Source organism: Cherax quadricarinatus, chromosome 8 (assembly GCF_038502225.1).
Source record: "Cherax quadricarinatus isolate ZL_2023a chromosome 8, ASM3850222v1, whole genome shotgun sequence".
NCBI classification, from domain to species: Eukaryota; Metazoa; Arthropoda; class Malacostraca; order Decapoda; family Parastacidae; genus Cherax; species Cherax quadricarinatus.
The window spans coordinates 6,124,272-6,151,089 of NC_091299.1; the positions used below are offsets into that span (position 1 = coordinate 6,124,272).

General features: G+C 38.2%; 1 protein-coding gene across 1 annotated transcript; it reads right to left on the minus strand.

The window, feature by feature from the left end:
- Positions 1-26,309, minus strand: LOC128685374 (toll-interacting protein). The gene is made up of 3 exons (XM_070082808.1): positions 26,114-26,309; positions 2,079-3,532; positions 1-1,594 (listed from the first exon to the last, which is right to left on the minus strand). The coding sequence occupies exons 1-2, from the start codon at positions 26,255-26,257 to the stop codon at positions 3,419-3,421; spliced, it is 258 nt and encodes an 85-aa protein (XP_069938909.1). The 5' UTR covers positions 26,258-26,309; the 3' UTR covers positions 1-1,594; positions 2,079-3,418.
- Positions 26,310-26,818: the final 509 nt, after the last annotated feature.

The following is a 26,818-nucleotide window of genomic DNA, read 5'->3' on the forward strand; positions in this document are numbered from 1 at the left end:
TCTGACTAATGATTTATTTATCATTATAAGGCAAGCCTCACATTAATATATGACCTCAATCAAGAGATAGCTATATAATGATGCATTCACAACATTAGGTCATCTTAGTAATATTTTCAACTAATCAAGATTAAGGTCTCACATATATTAAAAGTTGAATTAATGTAAGCCACATTTCACATTTTTCATGTTTTTGACAAATCAACAAGTTCATATCAGTGGAATATAAATCGGTAGACTATCTTATTAATGCCAATATTAGGGGATCTAGGTGTTTATAATTTTGAGGTGAATCGAAAGAGGTGTAGGAAGTGTTAACAGAGTTGTTGGAAGATGGGTGCCACACATTCATTCTTGCTAAGCCCATATGGATCATGCAGTGCCCAGAAGAATGGAAGGCATTCAGATCTGATTCAAGGAATTGGAGCACAGGTCCAGTTCCTTAGATCACGAGCCCCTTCACCAGCATCAAGAAACCTCCCTTGAGGGAATCAAAAGGGGTGCCCATTCCCTTTAATCATACCTGATTACCTCTTTCTCTATCTTTGTATGATCCCTATGGATGTAGCACTTTCCAGTGAATATAATAATAATAATGATAAGTACTGACTTAAACATCCAGAAGATATATGAGCATGTTTGATCAAAATGAGTGAAAGCATGCTGGAATGTTATTCAGGTAAGACAGCTAGCTGGACTAGAGTTTTTAAGGCTGGTAAGTACAGTGCCTGCACTTTATGAAGTGGGAATGTTGAAGTTTCTTAGGTTAACATTAGACAGTGATGGTAGTAGATGGCAAAAGCTGGCAGAGAGACAATGAGAGACACATGACATTTCACCTGCTGTGCAACAAAACCTCAACAAGACCCCCCACAGTAGGTAAAATGTTAAATAATATTTTTTTACTATGTTCATGTCTTTGATCCACCATTAAAGAGATGTCTGTGGCCTTCTCAAAAATGCAGTTATTTTCTTTGGGTTACCCTGCCTAGATTAGAAATAGCTGATGTAATAAATAAAACCATCAATGGAACTGGATAATCAGAAGCCATATTACATTTTGATTAATATTACAGAATTACATCAATAACAAAGCATTTCAAGAATAATACAATGATATATTTCACAAATTTTGTGTGGTAAACTGTAAGAAACACATGTCAAAGAGGATTAATAATCCCTTACGTGCATACTTCATTATGCCACTATCAGACTTATGATACCTCATGAAAGATTCATGGACATTTTTAACTGAGGGAACAAAATGACCACAGTAACACTTCACAAGTGCACATGTACATTACTGTTGTTGTAACAATATACCATTATTATGAAACTACCTTTACACAGCAGGAATTATAATGTGACTTGCCATAACATGGACTGCCATTCTTCGATATGAATACGTTTTAAAACAACACTATTTGATGTAAAGAAGCATTATCTAAGGAAAGTAACAGTAGTTACAAAAAAATCATCATTCTTTAAATATTTTATATACACCTGACAAAATCAAGCTAGGTATATCCTTCGAGGAGCAAGTTCAAAACCAACTGAAATACCAATCACCTTCAGTCTCTATTATTATATCTTTCTTCTTTCTTTCAACACACCGGCCGTATCCCACCGAGGCGGGGTGGCCCAAAAGGAAAAACGAAAGTTTCTCCTTTTACATTTAGTAATATATACAGGAGAAGAGGTTACTAGCCCCTTGCTCCTGGCATTTTAGTCGCCTCTTACAACACGCATGGCTTACGGAGGAAGAATTCTGTTCCACTTCCCCATGGAGATAAGAGGAAATAAACAAGAATAAGAACTAGAAAGAAAATAGAAGAAAACCCAGAGGGGTGTGTATATATGTGCTTGTACATGTATGTGTAGTGTGACCTAAGTGTGAGTAGAAGTAGCAAGACGTACCTGAAATCTTGCATGTTCATGAGACAGAAAAAAGGACACCAGCAATCCTACCATCATGTAAAACAATTACAGGCTTTCGTTTTACACTCACTTGGCAGGACGGTAGTACCTCCCTGGGTGGTTGCTGTCTACCAACCTACTACCTAGATTATTATATCTACCAACATTAAATGCATGTACAGCAATTGGCCACAGACATCCTGGCAGACTATTAAAAAGTGAAGAGACTATGTATAATCCTATTGGTTAGCCTTTTCAGTTAACATCTACTCACAGCCCCACATGTTCATACACATTTTCTCAAATTTCACACTCCATTCAGTGAAAGGAATGCATTAATCAATATCATCATTTCTTTAAGAATTTTTAAATACATTTTCAGCATCATGTTTCATTTTTACATCCTTTTCACATGATTCTATGTGCATTAAGATAGTAAGAGCTTTACCCAATTTAAATCCAAAACTGGCTTTAGGAATATTCAGGAAATGGTTAAAAGTGTGGAGAAGCTATTATATGTGGCCAATCCTGAACACAGTAAGTCATAAAATATAGTGAGATACTTAGACATGATTCCTGTGCAATTTGTCCAACTTGAGCATGGTACTGAGTTAATTATTACAGAGAAAAAAAAACTTTTTAATTTATTTTTATATCCAGACCTAGCTTCATTTTAAGAATATGTGCAGGCACTTGTAATAATAATGAGCAACACCTATACTCCAGAAGAGAGGAAACAAAGACTGGATACAAGAATATTTTAAAATATAAATAGAGCTAATACATAAATAGTGTATCACATAACTTCTCTCACCTAAAAGGAATATATCATTACCAGAAAATGGACAACACACATTTTTTTAAGTAAACAAACTAAGTAATATTCTTTACAACAGAGTATCTTACCTATATTTTTCCATTATATTAGATCATATCAAATTTTTCAGATTGATCATTCCCAATTCTTCAGATATATCAAATCAAACTCAATTTTCCCAACAAATTAAATCATACCTAATTTCAGCACATATTCTCAAATCCAAACAAAATAAAATTCAAACAACTTTCATGTGCAAAAAATGCACAAAATAAAACTCTCTGTAAACACAACACTTACACTGTACTGCACTATACCAGAAAACTTTTTAATAAACTGTACCATATGTCACTAATTTATTACATCCATTCAGCATAGATGTTCACTGCAAAAAAGATCAATACCAACACAATAAAAAATTATAAGAGAAATTCATAAGCAACTATTTAATAAAAAGCTATGTCCTTGATGTTAGCATTGTTTATGTACATTAAAATAATTTGTTTAATATAAATCTGGGCAAAAATATATAGTACATACTTCACAAAGATACAGTACTGTATGTCTTATTTCTGGTCAAAAATACCTCAAATTTGACAGTTTATGATGCAGTATAATAGAACAGCTTAATAAAATTTTGATTTCACAATTGTGTTGGTCATCTTCAATGGAAAGAAAAAATGCTCAGGATTCCTGCATCTGGAGAAGGGAGTTGATGGCAGCTTCTTTGTTGCCCTGTGAGGCCTCCAGCACAGATTTCACAACCTCAGCATCCACACCAGGAAACATTTCACCAACCTGTCAATAAATAAACACATTACCAATATTAAAAGCAATTTAAGAGTACACAACAGAACTGCAAGTATTTTAAAGGTAAGAACCAGGGTTTAGTGATGCATCTCAGTTTAAAGATGAAACATTAACTTGTTTCTCAACAGTGGCAATCCTGTACTGTATTTGTTCCACTCTCGTGTCTGCCTTTTGGATAATTTAGCAGTGATGTACCTTACAGCTGGACTCAGATTTGTGATATGTTAGCTATTAGAATTCTAACAATTTAAAAATTATAAAAAAAATTTTCACAACTCAAAGAAATACTTCTTGAGTATATTTATAGTAAAAGATCAATCAATCATATATACATACAGCCTCTCCTCAATGACAGAGTTCCATTCCTAAGACCACGTCGGCAAACAAATTCGTTGCTAACCAAGGAGCATACTATAATGGTTGTGAGTTTGAGTCAGCCATCTTTGATATTGTTTCAATGTCACCTTTGCACCATTTATAACATTTTTAGTATAATTTTTAAATGTTTATATAGTGTACTGTATATTGTAATAAATAGAATTGAGGAAATCAGCTATAATATACATTATTTATGTATGCATACTAGTCAAAGTAGCCTGTCATAAGTCTGAGTCGTCATTAAACGAGTATGTCACTAAGTGAGGAGAGGCTGTACTAACAGGGGGAGGGAGGGGGTGTCTGACTTACTGAAAATTCTGTTATATTGAATGTTTCAATTATTATTATTATTATAAAAAAGAAGTGCTAACCCTACAAGGGACATACAGTGCAGCGAGGCAATGGATAGTGCAGGATCATAGAGTAGCAAGGGTAGAGAAGACAACAGGAGTTAGAAAGGGCTGTGAGGAGTGCTAGAGGAAGTATCATCAAAGTTTGTGTAGTAAATCAGTTGCTGTCAAAAAGTCAATGAGGGAGTCTTAGTCAAAGGTGGGTCTGTCAGCAAGGAGGGAATATAAAGTAGGATGCTAGAGCGGTGATGACGTTGGAGGTAAATTCTGCGTGCTTGTTGACAGACCAGACAGTTCAACAGAATATGGCTAACCGAAGCTAGAACCTGACAATTCTTGCTCATGAGATACCCATGAGTAAGATGGGTGTGCCTGATGTGAAGACGGGAGAGTGCATTCTCCCAACCTCGGCATCGATGATAAGAAGATGGCCAGAAACCTAAACTTAATTTGATACAATGTAATTTGTTTTGTATTATATCCGAGTATTGTTGCTAATGGTTACAAGGGTGGTTAGAAATTACAGCAAAACAGTCTTTGAATGGAACACCTCTATATGAAACTGAAAGGGCATGTACTTCTGACTGTGCAGCAGTGTCTGCTTGTTCATTGTCCTGTACGTCAACATGACTGGGGACTCAACAGAAAATATTGTTGTTTTTGATAGAGATGTAGCATAACCATAATTGTATATGAAGAACCAGGGAATGAGGTGAATCAAATTTTTATAGCTTGCAAAGCATAAGAGTCTGAGATTACCACAAATGGTGACACAGGCATAGATGAAATACAGATAACTGCTACAAAAAATTGATACAATTTAGCTGTAAAAATGCTAGCCGAGTCTAATAAATGCCCTCACACTACGCTGTCAAGAAACACTGATGCAAATCCGACACCACCAGGGGATTTATAACCATCAGTGTACACTGCGATGGCATGAGAATGTGACTGGAAGTGATTAAGAAAGAGAGAGCAAGAAGCAACTGTAGGCATTTTGGCTTTCACGCATGACAGTGGGGAAGAACAGACATGAACTGTCAGAACCTCCCAAGGGGGAAGGGAAAAGTTAGATGCTACATGAACACATAAAGGGGGCAACTGAAGAGAAGACAATAGTGAATGTAGAAGAAGAGAAAAGGGACGGAGTAAACAGGGGTGCCGAACAAGCAATGGACCTCTACTAACATCCGTAACTAACCTATATATGGAAGGATTGCGAAGGTCATGAGAGAGAAAAAAATAGCAGAGGCAATGAGTATCATGGTAATTGTTGAAGGATGGAATATTAGCCTTTGCATATAGGCTCTCTACAGGTGAAGAGCAAAAAGCACCCAGGCATAAATGTAATCCCTGGTGATGGGTGGGATCAAGATTAGAAAGAGTTGTAGGAGAGGCCACTGAATATATCTGGTCATCATAATCTAGTTTCGATAAATGGGGGGCTGAATGCAGTCGAAGAAGAGTTTGATAATCAGCTCCCCCCCCCATGAAAGATGAGTGAGGTTTTAAGGAGATTTAATCGGTCTCCAGGTGAACCAACGGTCAAACAAAAGACTGAGAAACACAGTTGACAGCATTCTGGAGAGAATCTGCAATGAGGCAATAGCACCTGCACAAGCTATAGTGAAGTCATCAACATAGTGATGACTAAATATTAGATGGAAGAACAGATGCCAGATCATTTATAGCAAGGAGAAAAAGTGTGGTGCTAAGGTCGGGGGAAAGCACATTATTAACCCGATCATGGAAATGCTTCTTGGATAAGAAGTTGTTAAAGAAAAATGGCAGATTGCCTCAGAGTCCTAAGGTCATGGAAGTAGACATTCCATAGACATTCTCTGCCCCCCCCCCCTCTCTCTCTCCTTTTTTTTTTTTTTTTTTTTACACAGGGGTTGACAAGGTTAGGTTAAGGATCCCTAAATTTATTGAAAAGCTAAGAGCTGTTACCTACATATATCAGCTCATTTGAAAGCATTTTTATTGTTATGAAACATACAAGTAAGGAACAGGATGAAGTTGCAGCCATCTGTGGGCCAGCATTTTCATTTGATCAACTATCTCGTTGACATCATAATGCTGTACGAATGTGTTCCATACTCAAGTCGTCCTGGGGATAAATAATCTCTGATGAAGTGATATTCTGGAGAAGGGTACAGCCAGAGTGAATTTGCTGCTTTCTGCCCATCTTGTGGTATAGAAACTTGCTTCACACTGTCCTCGAAGTGGATCCAAGTGTGGTACTTTCACAATACTGGCCTTGTACATAACAGTAAGGCCACCCACATCCCTCCTGTGTTGAAGGCTCTGCTGAAATGACAGATCTATCCAGGATTGGTCCAGGCGAGAGACGAGATGTCTTGCTCTGTTCTCTACTCTGTCAAGCAGTCGCAGAGAAGGGGGGCAGGCGAACCAAAAAAATGGAGCAAACTCAAGGTGTGAGCGTACTTGTGCCTCATACAAAATCTTGCAACCCCTGCTGTCAAGCAGATGTGAGATACGGCGAAGTGCTGTAAGCTTCTTGGCTGCCTTGTTTGCAAGATTTACAACATGGTTTTTCATGGTCAGTTTGGAGTCGAATTTCACCCCAAGGATATCAACTTCTTCCCCAGGTGCCAACACCCTCCCATTCATCCTTATTACTGCACCGGCATTACCATCTTGGTGCCTAGAGATCATCATTTGTGTTTTCTCAGGTGCAAATGTTACTTGCCATCTATTTCCCCAAGCTGGTATAGCTCTTAGTTGGTGATTGATGTAGCTTAGAGCAGCTGGCATTTCTTCTTTTGGATAAGTGAATGTCAGTGTACAGTCGTCTGCATATGCATGGGATTCTGGGATGAGATGAAGAAGGTCATTGAAGTAAACATTCCATAACAATGGTCCCAGAACACTTCCTTGTGGAACACTTGCCCCAATAGGATGTCTTTCTGATTCTGTTCCATTGAAAACTACCCTTAGATTTCTACCATGAAGGTAATCACTGAGGAGACATAGTGTAGAGCCTGCAATTCCCAGAGCTTACAGTTTTGCTAAGAGGCCCTGGTGCCACACCCAGTTGAAAGCACCAGCAATGTCCAGTGCTACCACATAGCTGACTTTGGATTCATCCAGTGACTGGTGCCACTTAGTGGAGAGGTTTAACAATAGATCAGCAGCAGAGTAACCTTTCCTGAAGCCATACTGACAGTCACAAAGTCGTGTGGTAGTCAAAAAACTCTTGTCATTTGTCTTGAGATTATTGTCTCAAGGAGCTTGCCCTGATTGACAGGAGTGACACTGGTCTGTAGTTGTTGATTTCTGCTCTGCTCTTATTTTTGTGAACAGGGACTACAATTGCCTCTTTCCACAGAGAAGGCCATTTATACTGTACTAGGCAGTGCTGAAAGATGCAAATTAGAGGTGCTGCTAGCTGATCTGCACATCTCAGCAATCTTGGGATCAACTTGTCTGGGCTTGCTCTCTCTCTCTACTCTCTCTCTCTCTCTACTCTCTCTCTCTCTACTCTCTCTCTCTCTCTACTCTCTCTCTCTCTACTCTCTCTCTCTCTCTCTCTCTACTCTCTCTCTCTCTACTCTCTCTCTACTCTCTCTCTCTCTACTCTCTCTCTCTCTACTCTCTCTCTCTCTACTCTCTCTCTCTCTACTCTCTCTCTCTACTCTCTCTACTCTCTCTTTCTACTCTCTCTTTCTACTCTCTCTTTCTACTCTCTCTTTCTACTCTCTCTTTCTACTCTCTCTTCTCTCTCTCTCTACTCTCTCCTCTCTCTACTCTCTCCTCTCTCTACTCTCCTCTCTCTACTCTCTCTACTCTCTCCTCTCTCTCTCTACTCTCTCCTCTCTCTCTCTACTCTCTCTCTCTACTCTCTCTCTACTCTCTCTCTACTCTCTCTCTCTACTCTCTCTCTCTACTCTCTCTCTCTACTCTCTCCCTCTACTCTCTCTCTCTACTCTCTCCCTCTACCCTCTCTCTCTCTCTCTCTCTTTCTCTCTCTACCTCTCTCTCTCTCTCTCCAGCTGTCAGATATCTGAACCCTCAGCAGCATCTCTGGTAGTTCCCTGCTCGTACTGGGAAGGACCACCATTCAGTCTGAGGTTCAGGGAAAGACACAATCAGCAAAGTTCTCAGTGGCCAATAACATTATCTTCCCTGGCAATTTTGTTCTTGCTCTGAAGACTATGGCAGACCAAGATTTGTCTTGATCCAGCTGATTGGAAAGCAAATTTTGATGGTGTCGATGTATACCATTCTGGGGAATGCGTAAGGGTTATATCATTTGCCACTTAATCTTTGAGTATGTTCACTGTCTGGAAACCTTTGAAACAGAGTTTCTATAGCAGCAGATTCTCCAAGTGGTTGGACTCTTGCCCTGACCAACCCTGCAAAGGAATTTGTTTCACTCATCTCCTGACCAACAGAGAACAGTTACATGTAGAAAGCAGTCTGGAGACACTCAGCCTAACCTCTGCTCTAACTCTAGCTCTGGTCGTGATGATAGTAATCAAGCCGCAGTATCCCTGATGGCAAGCAACTATCTGACTTGTGTCACAGCTTCTGTGAGCAAAGTTAGTCTTTACAAAGAATGACATCACTTCTTGGCTAACTTGCTCACTCCAGTTATGGTGTTTGTGAACAAAGCTTTTGAAGGAGACCACATGCTACTTGACAGCAATACTTGCAGAGTCAAGGGCACCCCTGAACCATCCTTGAACAGTGTTCTGTGTGGTAAACTGCAAATTCTTGCTGTCAATGCTCATGGTAGAGATTTCACCCTAAGGAAAAAAACCACACTGATAGATCTCGCAAATTTCCTCTCCCTGTGAGAGTTGATGGCAGACCAGAATCTTTTGCTGAATCTTCCAGCAACAGCCTGTGCTTGAGAAGGTGGCCTTTACAAATGAATTATATTTTGATTTTTTATTCACATAATGAATTTTTATTCAAACCAAAAAATAGAAGATATACTGTTATGCAATATTGTAATAATTGTATAAATAATATCACCACATTTGTCAATGTATATCAGACCCACCAGCTGGCGTGTATTAGATGTGTGAGGTCATTTGTTTACTCTTGAACATCAGCAAAAATTTAACATTTCCGCTACTTTGAGCTCAGTTTCAAGCCATTTCCAGTACTAAAACCAATCAAAATCATCTCTTTCTGTAAAATATCTTTCATTCTACCAAATGAGACCAAGAAATCGCAAATACAGCTATAGAAAAACATACGAAACAACACTGCAAAGTCGCTGCTTTAACCCCTTCAGGGTCCAAGGCCCAAATCTGAAGTGGTGCCCCAGTGTCCAAGAATTTTCAAAAAAAAAAATTTGTTATTTTTTCTTATGAAATGGTAGAGAATCTTTTTGTGAATGTAATAAAACAAAAAGTATGAAATTTGATGGAAAATTGATGAAATTATGCTCTCGCGAATTTTGATGTGTCAGCGATATTTACGAATCGGCGATTTTGCCGACTTTGACTCCCATTTTAGGCCAATTACATTATTCCAGTCAACCAAATTCTTAGCTATTTCACTAGTATTACAGTGGACCCCCGCATAACGATCACCTCCGAATGCGACCAATTATGTAAGTGTATTTATGTAAGTGCGTTTGTACGTGTATGTTTGGAGGTCTGAAATGGACTAATCTACTTCACAATATTCCTTATGGGAACAAATTCGGTTAGTACTGGCACCTGAACATACTTCTGGAGTGAAAAAATATCGTTAACCGGGGGTCCACTGTACTTCTATTCTATCGACTGAGCACAAGAAATAGCCAAGTCAACTGTTTCAACTACAAAATAAAGTGATCGGAAATTGTTAATTTGGCCAATTTAACACAAAGTTCAAAATATTCCAATTTCAAAATAGGGTCCAGAATAAACAATGTAGGTATTCCTGGAACTAAACTAACATTTCCTCTGTTCATTAGTTACGTTTTGAGGCTTTACAAATAAATTCCATTTTTATTTTTTATTCACATAATGAATTTTTATTCACACGAAACAACAGAAGATTTACTGTTATGCAATACTGTAATAATTGTATAAATATCATCACCATATTTGTGAATGCATATTAGACCCACCAGCTGGCGTGTATTAGACGTGTGAGGTCGTTTGTTTACTCTTGAATATTGGCAAAAATTTAACATTTCTGCTACTTTGAGCTCAGTTTCAAGCCATTTCCAGTGCTAAAACCAATCAAAATCATCTCTATTTCTGTAATATGTCTTCCATTCTATCAAATGAGACCAAGAAATCGCAAATACAACTATAAAAAACATACGAAAAAACACTGCAAAGTCGCTGTTTTAATCGAAAAATCATGATTTCAGTTTTTTCTCTCATTATACACAGTGTGCTGCAGGATCTGTTTTATGTGGTGCACACATACCACATAGATGTATTCTCTCATATCTAGGCCCAAATGTACCACTCACAGTTTATCAGAGTGAGCTGAGCTCATGACGTAGATCTACGGTTTGGACTCTGAACGTAAAGCCGTAGATCTACGGGACGGACCCTGAAAGGGTTAATCGAAAATTACGGTCTCGGTTTTTTCTCTCATTATGCACTGTGTGTTACAGGATTTGTTTTATGTGGTGCACACATACCACATTAATGTATTCTCTCACATCTAGGCCCAAATTTACTGCACAGCTTATCAGAGTGAGCTGAGCTCATGGCGTAGATCTACGGTTTGGACCCTCAACTCAAAGCCGTAGCACTGCGGCACGGACCCTGAAAGGCTTAAAAGTTTCTCAAAATATTCCCGTCATCTACCCAATACCTCCAGCTCCCCATCTACTAATTCCCCTACTTTGTTTTTAATTGACAAATTCATTCATTCCCTAGGCTTTCTTAACTTGTTTATCTCACTCCAAATTTTTTTCTTATTTTCATCAAAATTTTTTGACAGTGCCTCTCCCACTCTATCATCTGCTCTCCTTTTGCACTCTCTCACCACTCTCTTCAACTTTCTTTTACTCTCCATACACTCTGCTCTTGTTATAACACTTCTGCTTTGTAAAAACTTCTCATAAGCTTTTCTCTTTTATCACACCCTTTACTTCATCATTCCACCAATCACTCCTCTTTCCTCCTGCATCCACCCTCCTATAACCACAAACTTCTGCCCCACATTCTAATACTGCATTTCTAAAACTATTCCAACCCTCTTCAACCCCTCCCCCCCACCCCACTACTCATACTTGCACTAGCCAACAGTTGCTTATATCTCACCCTAACTTCCTCCTCCCTTAGTTTATACACTTCACCTCTCTCTTACTTGTTGCCATTTTCCTTTTATTCCATCTACCTCTTATTCTAACTGTAGCTATAAGTAACTGAGCCGATATATCAGTTGCCCCTCTATAAACATGTACATCCTGAAGCCTACAAATCAACCTTTTACCCACCAACACATAATCTAACAAACTACAGTGGACCCCCGTTTTACGATCTTTTTTCATTCCAGAAGTATGTTCAGGTACCAGTACTGACCGAATTTGTTCCCATAAGGAATATTGTGAAGTAGATTAGTCCATTTCAGACCCCCAAACATATTTACAAACGCACTTACATAAATACACTTACATAATTGGTCGCATTTGGAAGTGATCGTTAAGCGGGGGTCCACTGTACTTTCATTATGTGCTTTATCATACCTTGTATACTTATTTATCCTCTTTTTTATAAAATATGTATTACTTATTACCAAACTTCTTTCTATACATAGCTCAATTAAAAGCTCCCCATTTTCATTTACCCCTGGCAAACCAAATTTACCTACTACTCCCTCCACAACATTTTTACCCACTTTAGCATTGAGATCCCCAACCACAAGTATTCTCTCACTTGGTTCAAAACTCCCCACACACTCACTCAACATTTCCCAAAATCTCTCTCTCTCTCCTCTACACTTCTCTCCTGGTGCATAAATGCTTACTATAACCCACTTTTCATATCCAACCCTTATTTTACTCCACATAATCCTTGAATTTATACATTTATATTCCCTCTTTTCCTGCCATAACTTATCCTTCAACATTATTGCTACTTCTTTAGCTCTTTAACTTCTTTAACTCTATTTGAAACCCCTGACCTAATCCCATTTATTTCTCCCCACTGAAACTCTCCCACCCCCTTTAGCTTTGTTTCACTTAAAGCCAAGACATCCAGCTTCTTCTCATTCATAACATCCACAATCATCTCTTTCATAAATACCTCACGAAAATACATCACAAAGTCGCTGTTTTAAACTAAAAACAAGGTAGCAGTTTTTTCTCCTGCACTGCTTGCTACAAATTTTTTTTTATACAGTGCACACTGACCACACAGACCCATTCTCTGATATGTAGACCTACCAGCTTTCTCCCACAAGATCTGAAGCGGCTAGAATTTTATTGTAGTATTACGGAACCAACTCTGGCTTCAAAGCCATATTATAGGATCATCACCAATGAGGTTAAAATTTATCACATGAATAAACAAAGCATTAGATTCTTGTCCAATTCTAATGCTATACAGCCTCTCCTCACTTAACGACAGAGTTCCATTCCTAAGACCTCGTCGGTAAACAAATTTGTCGCTAAGTGAGGAGCATGCTATAATGGTAGTGGGTTTGTGTCAACCATCTTTGATATTGTTTTATTATGTCACCTTTACACCATCTATAACATTTCTAGCATATTTTTAAATGTTTATACAGTAGTGTACTGTATATTGTAATAAACAGAATAGAAAAAATCAGCTCTAATATACATTATTTAGGTATGCATACTGGTCAGAGAGCCCGTTGTAAGTTCGAGTCATCAGTAAACGAGTACGTTGTTAAGGGAGGAGAGGCTGTACAGTGGACCCTCAGTTAACGATGCTATCAGATAGCAATAAAATTAGATACAGATGCGTTTTTGCGTCAAAATATTGGACATTCGCCCCAAATGTGCCCACGCGGCCTGAGCCCACGTAAAGCCAGTGTGCCATTGTTTACAAGCCAGGGAGGACGATTCCACGCGTACGTGCGATATATTTTGTATTATTCCATTGTTTTTAGTGCTTGTAACTGCTAAATAAGCCACCAGTGCCAGCCCTGTGATAAAGAAGGAAAGAAACACACTAAAATTCAAGAAAAAACTTGTAGATACACAAATAACCCGCACATAAAAGAGAGAAGCTTACGACGACGTTTCGGTCCGACTTGGACCATTGACAAAGTCACACTAACCAGAGGTGGAGCAGGACGGCTATATATAGGCAGGAAGAGGTGGTGGTAGTGTATCGTTCCAGTCACGGTATTGTGCCTTTTTTGTTATTTAAAAACTTGTAGCAAAGTACCAAAGTGGAGGAGGAAAGGAGAGGGAGAATGTGCCTTCTGCAGTGATTCAGTGATTCTACGATATGCACGATACTAAAGCAGCAGGTATCGATAAAGGCTATAGTGCCAGCCAGCGATAAAGTGTAGAATTAACAGTGTAACAAGTAAGTTAAGCGAGTAAGCGATAGAAAAACGATATGAAAGTAACTCTCTAATGTTGTTGGATGTGTATCGGACCAACGAACATACGCTGGCCTGCTACGTATCTTCCGCTACCCTAAACCTCTGCCAGCATCTCCTCCAAGGTAAATGTAAATATAAAAGTTTAAGTATAAAAGTAAATATAAGTGTAAATATAAAAGGACCCCAATGGAAATAAGTCACTCTGACTTTTTTGGGTTATCCTAAGTACTTTACACATATGGTGCTATGTACGATAATCTATGTACATAACTGTATTTGTGTGTACCTGAATAAACTTACTTATTTTTAAATTAAATTGTAATTTTTTTTTTAACAAGTCGGCCATCTCCCACTGAGGCAGGGTGACCCAAAAAGAAAGAAAATCCCCAAAAAGAAAATACTTTCATCATCATTCAACACTTTCACCTCACTCACATATAATCACTGTTTTTGCAGAGGTGCTTAGAATACAACAGTTTAGAAGCATATATGTACAGGTCCGCCATCACAAATCCGGCAATCAGTTATTCGGTTCCTTCAGTTATTCGGCACTAATTTTGGCTAGCATAATTTCAAATTTCCAGGGTCGCCACACCAACCTGCTGGTACTGTTTGGTGTGCTACTTGCTGCATAAGCCATTCCAATTTCTTTTTCTCCATTTGTTTTAACCTGCTTACTTTTAGCCCTAGCCATGGTTCCAATGAATAAAAGAAATGCTTCTCATTATGTAAAGCACCTACACAGTACATTATCCATTAAAGACAAGGTGGCTTTGAAGCCACTGTTGGATGCCATGAGCTCAGTCTCATGAAGCAGGAGAATATGCTTTATTATTACGCTAATATCAACACTACAGCTTATTTGCCTATCACAATTGATCTAATATGACATAAGAAACAATATAAATAACATAAAACATGTTAAATACTCCAGAATGAATAATATTTGGCATAACACCAAGCAGTTCGACAGAGTTAAGAAGAGGATACGGTAAACAAATACCATTCTCCTATCCTTGTCTTGGTGGCTTATATTAGAGAAAACGGAGTATAGCAGAGGGCTAACTATGATATACACTCGTACTCCACCATAAACATGAAACAAAAAAGTTATTTTCTCTTTATAGATTATCACACATAGCAGCATGTGTGTAGAGAACCTAGGATAACCCCAAAAAAAGTCAACGTGGCTTATTTTTAGTACCTGGCTTGGGTTAGCCATATATGATTTTTGGTAAATATTCGATTCCCAGCCAGGGTAGAAACATTAGGCGTATTTCTTTACACCTGTTGTCTATGTTTACCCATCAGTAAATGGGTACCTGGGTGTTAGTTGACTAGTGTAGGTGTTATCCTGGGACACTGACCTAATTTTCTTGAAATACTCAGCATAACAAGTGCCTTTCTATACAGTAGTATGTCACTGATGTCAGCTAAGCCTGTATACCTTGCACATGTACGTGTAGTAAATAAAGATATTATTATTATTATTATTATTATTATTATTATTATTATTATTATTATTATTATTGTTATTATTATTATATTATTATTATTATTTTCTCAGTTGTTTGTTGGGTTATCTTATTCAAACTTGGGCAATGTACGATGGAAAGATACTTCTTCACGTACACCAAAAATGAAAGAAATCAGACCATAAATAGCGGAGTTCACTTCTCAGCCATTAGCGGCCACTTAGCGGTATATTTTTGTATGGTTGTTATGGTTATATTCTCATTTTTTCGGTCTCATTTGATAGAATGAAAGATATATTACAGAAATAGACATGATTTTGATTCCTTTCATGACGAAAAGTACCTTGAAATTGCGCTCACAGTAGCGAAAATGTTCTATTCTTCAGCGAAGCTCAAGAGTAAACAAATGACGTCACCGTCCAATACCTGTCCGCCTGCCAGTCTAAATTCCAGTATAAAGTCAAGAATGGATTGACATTATTTATACAATTATTAAAATAATGCAGTAGTCTGCATAACAGTAAATCTTCTATTTTTTTTTTTTTTTTGTGAATAAAAATTCCAAATGGTAAGCAAGAGTAATATAAGAGGGGCCTGTAGCTGTGACTAATGAACAGAGAAAATGTTATTTTAGTGCCAGGAATGTCTGCATTGTTTATTCTGGATCCTATTTTGAAATTGGCATCTGTTGAAATTTGTGTGAAATTGGCCAAATTGCCAATTTCTGACAACTTTATAGGGTAATTGAAATAAGTGAATGGGCAGTTTCTTGTACTCAATTGACAGACTAGAAGTAAATAAGTTTATTCAGGTATACACAAATAGTTACATAGATTATCATACATAGCAGTGTATGTATAGAGAACCTGGGATAACCCAGAAAAGTCAGACAAAGTGACTTATTTCCAGTACCTGGCTTAGGCTTGCCATATATGATTTTTGGTAAATATTTTTTTTTCTCGGTTGTTTGTTGGGCTATCTCATTGAAACTTGGGCAATGTATGATGGAAAGATGCTTCTTAACGTACAACAAAAATAAAAGAGATGGACGATAAATAAGGGAGTTCACTTCTCAGCCATTAGCCGCCTCTTTGCAGTATATTTTCGTATGGTTTTATGGTTGTACGTGTATTCTCATTTTTTGGACTCATTTGATAGAATGGAAGATATATTACAGAAATAGGCATGATTTTGATTGCTTTCATAATGAAAAGTACCTTGAAATTGAGCTCAAAGTAGCGGAAATGTTCGATTTTTGCCAATGTTCAATGAACTGTGTAAGTCAAGATGGTTAATTTTATTAAGTGTATTCTAACCTAACCACTCTGTAATTCGGCAAACTCAGTAATCCGGCACACAACAGGTCCCAATGATGCCGGATTTGTGATGGAGGACCTGTATAAAGATACACAATACATCCCTCCAAACTGCCAATATCCCAAACCCCTCCTTTAACCCTTTCAGGGTTTCGGCCGTACTAGTACGGCTTACGCCCCAGGGTTTTTGACGTACTAGTATGCCTAAATTCTAGCGCCCTCAAATCTAGTGAGAGAAAGCTGGTAGGCCTACATATGAAAGAATGGGTCTATGTGGTCAGTGTGTGCAGTATAAAAAAAAATCCTGCAGCACACAGTGCGTAATGAGAAAAAAAAACTTTGACCGTGTTTTTGGATTAAAACAGCGACTTTGCACTGTATTTTCGTATGGTATTTATTGTTGTATTCTAGTTTTCCTGGTCTCATTTTATAGAATGGAAGACATATTACAGACATTGAGATGATTTTGACTGGTTTTACAATGAAAAGTACCTTGAAATTGAGCTCAAAGTAGCAGAAATGATCGATTTTTACCCAAGTTCAAAAGTAAACAAATCATGCCACACGTCCAGTACACGTCAACTGGCGAGTCTAATATTCTTTCACAAGTGCGCTGATATTATTTATACCACTTCTACACTAATGCAGTAGTTTGCATAACAGTAAATCTTCTATTTTTTAGTAAGAATAAAAATTGAAAGTGGAAAGCCAAAGAAATATAAGAGGGGCGTGGGGATGTGACTAATGAACAGAGAAAATGTTATTTTAGTGCCAGGAATGTCTTTCTTGTTTATTCTGGACCCTATTTGGAAATTGGCATCTTTTGAAATTTGTGTGAAATTGGCAAAATTGCTAAATTCTGACGACTTTATTGGATAATTGAAATCGGTAAATTGGTGGTTTCTTGTACTCATTCGATAGAAAAAATGGAGTTCTAGCGAAATACTTATGATTTTTGTCGACTAGTACACTGGAATTGGTCGAAAATAGGGCTCAAAGTGGGCAAAATTGCCGATGTGTAAACATCATTGAGACCGCTAACTTTGCGAGACCAAAATTCCGTAAGTTTTCCATCAAATTTCATACTTTTGGTGTCATTATGATCAGGAGAAGATCCTCTATCTTTTCATAAGAAAACATAATTTTTTTTTTTTAAATTTGGCGACCCTGAGAACAAGTCTCGGAGAGGGCCTGGGGACCCTGAAAGGATTAAAGTGCAGGCACTGTACTTCCCATTTCCAGGACTCAAGTCAGGCTATATAAAAATAACCGGTTTCCCTGAATCCCTTCACTAAATATTACCCTGCTCACACTCCAAGAGCTCGTCAGGTCCCAAATACCATTCGTCTCCATTCACTCTTCTAACACTCTCACGCAAGCTTGCTGGAAGTCCAAGCCCCTCGCCCACAACACCTCCTTTACCCCTCCCTCCAACCTTTTCAAGGACAACCCCTACCCCGCCTTCCTTCCCCTACAGATTTATACGCTCTTCATGTCATTCTACTTTGATCCGTTCTCTCTAAATGACCAAACCACCTCAACAACCCCTCTTCAGCCTTCTCACTAATACTTTTATTAACTCCACACCTTCTCCTAATTTCCACACTCTGAATTTTCTTCATAATATTTACACCACACATTGCCCTTAGACAGGACATCTCCAGTGCCTCCAACCGCAGTGGCAGAAGCCTCCTCCACCACTAATATGTATGGCTTCTCGGTGGCCATTATAAACCCAACAACAAAACTTCCACCACTTAGTACTCCTCACATACATTATGACATATTTTATTCATTCAAGAGTATATATCATGCTTCTATTTTATTAATATTGTTTATTATGTCATATTAGATGAATTGTGATAGATAAATAAGCCGTAGAGTTGATAACAGCGTCATATTGAAGTACTATTCTCTCATGCCTCCTGACAGCAGGAACGGATTAATTAGATTTCCATTATTTCTTGTGGGGAAAATTAAATTGGATAACGATAAAATCAGTTAAGGACAAGCTCTCTGGAACGGATTAATATCTTTAACTGAGGGTCTACTGTATTTATGTTGTAATCTTGGTTCAATATTTTTCCCAGTTTGACCAAAATAATCTTTATCACATTTTTTACAAGGAAACTTGTAGACACACTCGTCAGCATTTTTGCGGGAAATTTTAATCAAAAGTTTTAATCAAAAATTTTAAATACAACTTTGATTGTAAAATTCTTAAGTAGAGAAGGTATATGAAGAAAGTTTTCATGGTAAGGGAGAACCAACATATTTTTAGTAGAATAAAAAGTAAAAAAGTAAAAAGTATTTCTAGAAATTTTAAAAGATTTATCAGTTATGTGTTTTGGATATTTTAGATCATTAGCTATTCCATAAATCTTCAAGATTTCTTCATTTATGAGCTCTCAGCTGCAAATACATAAAGCTATCAAAAACACTGATGAGAATACAGAAAGTTTAACTCTATCATGATGTGAAGAATAATAGTGCACATAAGAACAGTTATTAGATGGTTTTCCATAAAATTTTAAATTTAAAATCATGGTTCCCCTTAACCCGTTAACTGTCCAAACATAGATCTACGTTCTTACCGCTAGCGCTCCAAACGAAGATCTATGCTTTATTTTTCCTGCCTCCAAATTTGGCACAATTGGCCTAAGATGCCTGGTCAGCATAGAATGGGTCTTAACCCTCGGTGTGTGCACTATTACAAAAATCTGGGACCACTTAGTACCTTGTGGGAGCACCAGTTCAATTGAGCATCAGCTAGAGCATACAGCATGGCAAACACCAAGGATCTCTGATGTCATGCCATATTAACACTCCCTTTTCAAGAGGAAAGTGTCATCCTGCCAGAATGTCCTATAACCTATGCCCTAAGTAAAAAGAAACAATTCTGGAACTGCAATTTCAGCAGGCTGGCTGGCTGGCCGCCTGGATGGCTGGTGGCTGGCTGGCCTCCTTGCTGGCCACCTGGATGGCTGGTGGCTGGCTGGCCTCCTGGTTGGCCACTTGGCAGGCTGATTGGCTCTCTCTATCTCCGTATGTCTGTCTGTATCTCTGTCTATCTCTTTGTCTCTATCTGTCTCTATCTCACAGGAACATATACGTAAATACAATTATACATAGTGTAAATTACCTAGGATAACCCAAAAAATCCAGACAAATTGCTATACTGTGCTTGTAGATAATGATCATTTGTAATACCAGTTGGTTCATGAGCAACTCTGAGACAAGAGAGACAAGCAGACAGAGAGCTAGACAAAGATAGATACATAGAGTTAGACAGACAGAGACAGCTAGACAGAGCTGGACAGATAGCTAGATAGAAAGCTAGACAGATAGACAGAGAGCTAGACAGACAGATAGACAGACACAGACATGTTTATGTGAAACAGTGAAAACAAAAAGGGAAGGCTCATCAAATGTCACCACTGTCATTAGCAGAGTGATGAGATAAGAGGATGCTCATCAAATGTCACCACTGTCATTAGTGGGGTGATAAGATTAGACCACGCTTATCAAATGTCACCATTATCAGCAGTGGAGTGATAAGATAAGACGAGTGACACACTCTTACATGATGCTTCAAGGGAACGTATTATTATATACTCCCATATCCAAAACATTGCTGGGACCTGTAAATACTGTGTATATATTTCTAAACAATAGTATGTGACTAAGGTAGATGAAAAATGTTCACCTGTCACTGTGTTTGTGACTATATGAGTACTATTTCAGTACCTAATATTAGTGCCAGAACAAAGATAATTACTATAAATAGTAATTATCAGAACATAAAAATTATATAAAATAATATGAAAACGAGAAAAAAAGGTATATCGGCAACACTTCTGCAAGCAGCAGGACTCCATGTTGCCCTCAGATGAGCATCAAGGGCCAACTTCTCAGGCTCAAATCTCGGTGAGTACTGACCCTAAAAATTTTTTTTTATCCTATGACATGTAGAAAAATGTGCTCTTTATTTCTATAAAAAAATTTTTTTTTTTGCAAAATATTCGGAGCGCTGGGCGAGAGAATGTTTGGACAGTTAATGGGTTAACCCTTTGAGGGTTTTCGTCGTACTAGTACGTCTTACGCGTAGGGGTTTTTGACGTACTAGTACTCATAAATTCTAGCGGCCTCAAATCTAGTGGGAGAAAGCTGGTAGGCCTTCATATGAAAGAATGGGTCTATGTGGTCAGTGTGCACAGTCTAAAAAAAATCCTGCAGCACACAGTGCATAATGAGAAAAAAAAAACTTTTACCATTTTTTTTGAATAAATCAGCGACTTTGCAGTGTATTTTCGTATGGTATTTATTGTTGTATTCTAGTTTTCTTGGTCTCATTTTATAAAATGGAAGACATATTACAGAAATTGAAATGATTTTGACTGGTTTTACAAAGAAAAGTGCCTAGAAATTGAGCTCAAAGTAGCAGAAATGTTCGATTTTTACCAAACTTCAAAAGTAAACAAATCGTGCCAAGCGTGCAATACACGTCAACTGGTGAGTCTAATATTCTTTCACAAATGCACCAATAATATTTATACCATTTCTTACACTAATGCAATAGTCTGCATAACAGTAAATCTTCTATTTTTTGTGATAATAAAAATTCAAAGTGGAAAGCAAAAGAATATAAGAGGGGCCTTGAGATGTGACTAATGACCAGAGGAAATGTCATTTTAGTGCCAGGAATGTCTTTCTTGTTTATTCTGGACCCTATTCGGAAATTGGCATCTTTTGAAATTTGTGTGAAATTGGCAAAATTGCTAAATTCTGACCACTGTACTGGATAGTTGAATTTCATAAATGAGTGGTTTCTTGCACCCATTCGATAGAAAAAATGGAGTTCTAGCGAAATATTCATGTTTTTTGTCGACTAGTACAGTGAAATTGGCCGAAAATGGGGCTCAAAGTGGGCAAAATCGCCGATGCGTAAACATCGCCGAGACTGCTAACTTTGCGAGAGCATAATTCCGTAAGTTTTCTATCAAATTTCAAACTTTTGGTGTCTTTATGATCGGGAAAAGATTCTCTATCTTTTCATAAGAGAAAATAATTTTTTTTTTTTTTTAAATTTGGCCGACCCTGAGAACGAGTTTCGGAGAGGGCCTGTCGACCCTCAAAGGGTTAATAATTAATATGTTTAGAAAAAGCAATGAGTTATTTTGTTCAAACTCAACAGTAAAATTTATGGAATGAGCTAGACTATTTAATTTAACAAGGAAATAGAGTGAATGGAGATGAATGGTATTTGGGACCTGACGATCTGTTGGAGTGTGAGCAGGGTAATATTTAGTGAAGGGATTCAGGGAAACTGGTTATTTTTATATAGCTGGACTTGAGTCCTGGAAATGGGAAGTACAATGCCTGCACTCTAAAGGAGGGGTTTTGGGATATTAGCAGTTTGGAGGGATATGTTGTGTATCTTTATACGTATATGCTTCTAAACTGTTGTGTTCTGAGAACCTCTGCAAAAACAGTGATTATGTGTGAGTGAGGTGAAAGTGTTGAATGATGATGAAAGTATTTTCTTTTTGGGGATTTTCTTTCTTTTTTAGGTCACCCTGCCTCGGTGGGAGATGGCCAACTTGTTGAAAAAAACCCTGCCTCGGTGGGAGATGGCCAACTTGTTGAAAAAAAAAAAAGCTCATATCTACATTCTTGGGCATTATACATAAAACATCAACATATCTGTACCACTTAGCTCTATTAGGAAGGATTTTGTTAAGATGTCTTCTTTCAAAATATTCCATTCTGTATGATAATTTATCTATTTATGTGTACCTGTACCTGAATAAACTTACTAAACAATCCACAACCTTCCACCTCAGTGCAGTAAGGACACAGCATCCTTCTCCACTTTGTTCAGAATCACTGACATATTATATTAGCAACCACAATATAAGGTAAGAAATATTATTTCTATTACATTTATTGCCTTAAGCAACGCATTAAACATAATACATGACGACAATGAACAATATAACCCTGTTTTTCCCATAAGGTCTTCAGTTTCCTTAATACAGTTTTGTCTAACACTGCGTTGTCAGAAACCTAACTACCATATTAATCCGACTGTAGTTCTAACAGCAGAATGGGCGGTTTCTTATGCTGAACTGACAGAATGGAAGGCATACGAGTGAAACTGCTAAGAATTTAGTCAAATGGAGGACTGGAATTAGGTTATAATAGGACTCAAAATGAGCAAAATTACTAAGGCACAAATTGTGCACAGATCATTAACTGAATCTGCACTCTCTCAAAAGGTGTAGAATTAGGGGGGATATGATCGAGGTGTATAAATGGAAAACAGGAATAAATAAAGGGGATGTAAATAGTGTGCTGAAAATTTCCAGCCAAGACAGGACTCGCAGCAATGGTTTCAAGTTGGAGAAATTCAGATTCAGGAAGGATATAGGAAAGCACTGGTTTGGTAATAGAGTTGTGGATGAGTGGAACAAGCTCCCGAGTACAGTTATTGAGGCTAAAACGTTGTGTAGTTTTAAAAATAGGTTAGATAAATACATGAGTGGGTGTGGGTGGGTGTGAGTTGGACCTGACTAGCATGTGCTGCTGGGTCTGGTACAGTGCTCCATCCTTGAGTGGGGATGACCAGACAGGGTGGGTCATTGGTCTAATCTAGGGGGTGGGTCATTGGTCTAATCGGGGGGAGGGGGGGGGGATTCATGGACCTGCTCCGCATGGGTCAGTAGGCCTGTTGTAGTGTTCCTTCTTTCTTATGTTCTTATGTAATTCCATAAGTTTTCCAACAAATTTTTTTACTCTTGGTGTCATTACCTTCAGAGATTCTCTACCATTCCAGAAGAATTTTTTTTTTTATATAAATGTTGACACTGAAAGAAATATTAATTTTGGGGGTCTGTACAGTGAAAGGGTTAACCTTTTCACTGTCGAGACTTCTGATCACAAACTTGCTCAGTGTCGAAAAATATTTGAAAAAAAAATTATTTCTTCTTAAGAATATTTTTCTGATTGTTTTAAAAGAAAAAAATATTTGCGATCAGTACTTACCGAGATATAGAGGCATGAAGTTGACAGAAAGTGGACCACTTACAGCAACATTGGCGACTGCCACTCACTCGGTAATATTATTTTTACTTTCATTCTATTATTTTCTTTTCTTTTCTAATATTTTATTTTTTCAAGTAACTTTTGTGGCATATGAGACCAATATAATGCATAATGTACAGTGGACTCCCGGTATTCGATATTAATCCGTTCCTGAGAGCTCATCGAATACCGATAATATCGAAAACCGAATCAATTTTCCTCATAAGAAATAATGAAAATCAAATTAATCCGTGCAAGACATCCAAAAGTATGAAAAAAAAAATTTTACTACATGAAATATTAAGTTTAATGCAATAGAATAATTACAATAACAATAAAATAATTGACACTTACCTTTAATGAAGATCTGGTGATGATTGATGGGATGGAAGGAGGGGAGAGGTGTTAGTGTTTAGAAGGGGAATCCCCTTCCATTAGGACTTGATGTAGCAAGTCCTTTTCCAGGGTTACTTCCCTTCTTCTTTTAATGCCACTAGGACCAGCTTGAGAGTCACTGGACCTCTGTCGCACAACAAATCTGTCCATAGAGCTCTGTACCTCCCGTTCCTTTACGATTTGTCTAAAATGGGCCACAACATTGTCATTGTAATAGCTGTGTTAGGGTGATTTTCATCCATAAAGGTTTGCACTTCAACCCACTGTGCACACATTTCCTTAATTTTTGAAGTAGGCACAATGTATTCCACAACTGGTATAGGCTTCTCAGGGTTAGCCCCAAACCCTTCAAAATCTTTCTTAATTTCCATATTAATTCTCACCCTTTTTACCACAGGGTTGGCACTAGAAGCTTTCTTGGGGCCCATGGTGACTTATTTTGCAGAAACAAGCACCAAACACAGTGATAATATGGAATGTACCGAATGTATCCCTAGATGCGCGCACACTGGCTGGCTTGTAAACACTGGCACACAAGGGGCAGTTCAGGCCACATGTGGACAGGTCTCGTACGAATCGTATCGAATACCGGGTTTTCAATCGAATACCGAGGAAAATTTTTTGCGATATAATGCATCGAATACCGGATTTATTGAATACCGGGGTCCACTGTATTTATACTCACTCATTGTATGCAACACAATAACTGCACAAACATTATCATTATACTGTTTACAAAATTTGTTTACACAAACCCACGCTGCCTTCCCCACCCACATTGTCTTCTCTACTACCCATGCTGGAAATAAGTCACTCTGACTTTTTTAGGTTATCCTAGGTTCTCTACACATGCTGCTACGTATGATAATCTATGTAACTGTATTCATGTATACCTGAATAAACTTACTTACATGCTGTCTTCCTAACCACCCATGCTGTCTTCCCCACCCATACTATCATCCCCATCATCCATGCTGCCTTCCCCACCCACTCCATCACCCCGACCATCCACTCTGCCTTCCCCACCACTCATGCTGTCTTCCCCACAGTCATGCTGCCTTCCCCATACCCATGCTGCCTTCCCCACACCCACACTGCCTTTCCCACCACTCATGCTGGAAATAAGTCACTGACATTTTTGGGTTATCCTAGGTTCTCTACACATGCTTCTATGTACGATAATCTATGAGGAAATTTAGTGGTACCCCGAGTTTCGAACTACTCCCAACTCGAACAATTGTTTAAGTGTATTTGTGTAAGTTTGTTTGTAAGTGTATTTTTGGGGGTCTGAAACAGACTAATCTAATTTACATTATTCCTTATGGGAACAAATTCGTTTGGTATTGGCACTCGAACAGCATTCTGGAATGAAATAAGTTCAAAGCTCGGAGTACCACTGTACCTGAATAAACTTACAAACTATCTTCCCAACCACCCACACCATCTTCCCCACCATCCATGATGTCTTCCCTACCATCCAAGCTGCCTTCCCCAACACCCAAGCTGCCTTCCCCACCACCCACACTGTCTTCCCTTTTCACTATCTGTATCTGGTATCCTGGGCATTGCTTTTGGTCACAAACTTCTCAAAACCATAAAATTCATCTTGACTGACACTTCCATCTGTGTTAGAACTATCACTTGGGAAGAGAAGAGGCCCAAATTCGCCAAGGAGGCAGATATTTCTTACCACTAGTCATGCTGAACAAGGACTACTGAAATGGCATTCCCACAATGCACCACTGGCTCCCTGATTTTTTATACTGCACACACTGACCACGCAGACCCATTCTCTCACGTTGGCCTACCAGCTTTCTCCAGCTAGATTTGAAGCCGCTAGAATTTTGGCATAGTACTACGGCACCAACACTGGCTCGTAAGCCGTAGTACTGCGGCACCAACAGTAAAAGGGTTAATGAATATTTTAAGCTGAATATATTGTGGTCTTACCAAATGAGACAAAAGGCATGGTGAAATTTAAGTAACTAACTGTGCCTCATAAATCTGTGTTGAAAAAATATTTGGTAACATTACATTACATTAAGAACCTTCAAGCAGTCTTACCTGTTTGAGATCTTGCTCAGATATGACAGCTGGCTGTGGTGTGGACGCAGGCAGGTGATGAGTGGGTGGAAGTGTGTAGACAGGAACAGATGTGTAACCTGGGTAGGTATATGCACCAGGTGGCACCATCATCACTTGACCCATGTTTAATGTGTGAGGCAGGATTGGGGCAGTCTGAAAAAATTAAAAAAAAAATTTATTAGTTGGCTACTAAAAATGATCAGAGAGAGAGAGGAAAGAAAGTGTGGCATTTAGAGAAAGCTTCAACCTATAAGATCAGTAGTAGTAATAGTAGTACCAGCAGCAGTGGTGGCAGCAAAGGCAGCAGCAGTTTTTTATTTATTAAATAAAAACTAACCCAAAAAATTAAAACAACTCACATAAACGTAAAAGTAAATATAGTAGAAAACCTTAAGTCGCACAATCGTGACACGTGTTTTCAATATTATGGGATTTAAATTTAGATTTTCATTTCCAACAGAAGTGTACTCATTTCCATTAAGGCTCATGGGAGTGAAAATAATTTTCAGTGGAGGCATGGATTTCTGTTAAGCACTGAAGCAGAATTCATTTCCATTGGTGTCCATCAATCTTGAAAAGACTGATGGACTGACCACATCGACTCAAGGTTGAGGGACTGATTACCTCAAACTCCTCTTGTTCTTCACCATTCTCCTTTGTATGGACTGATGAAGCCACTGTTTA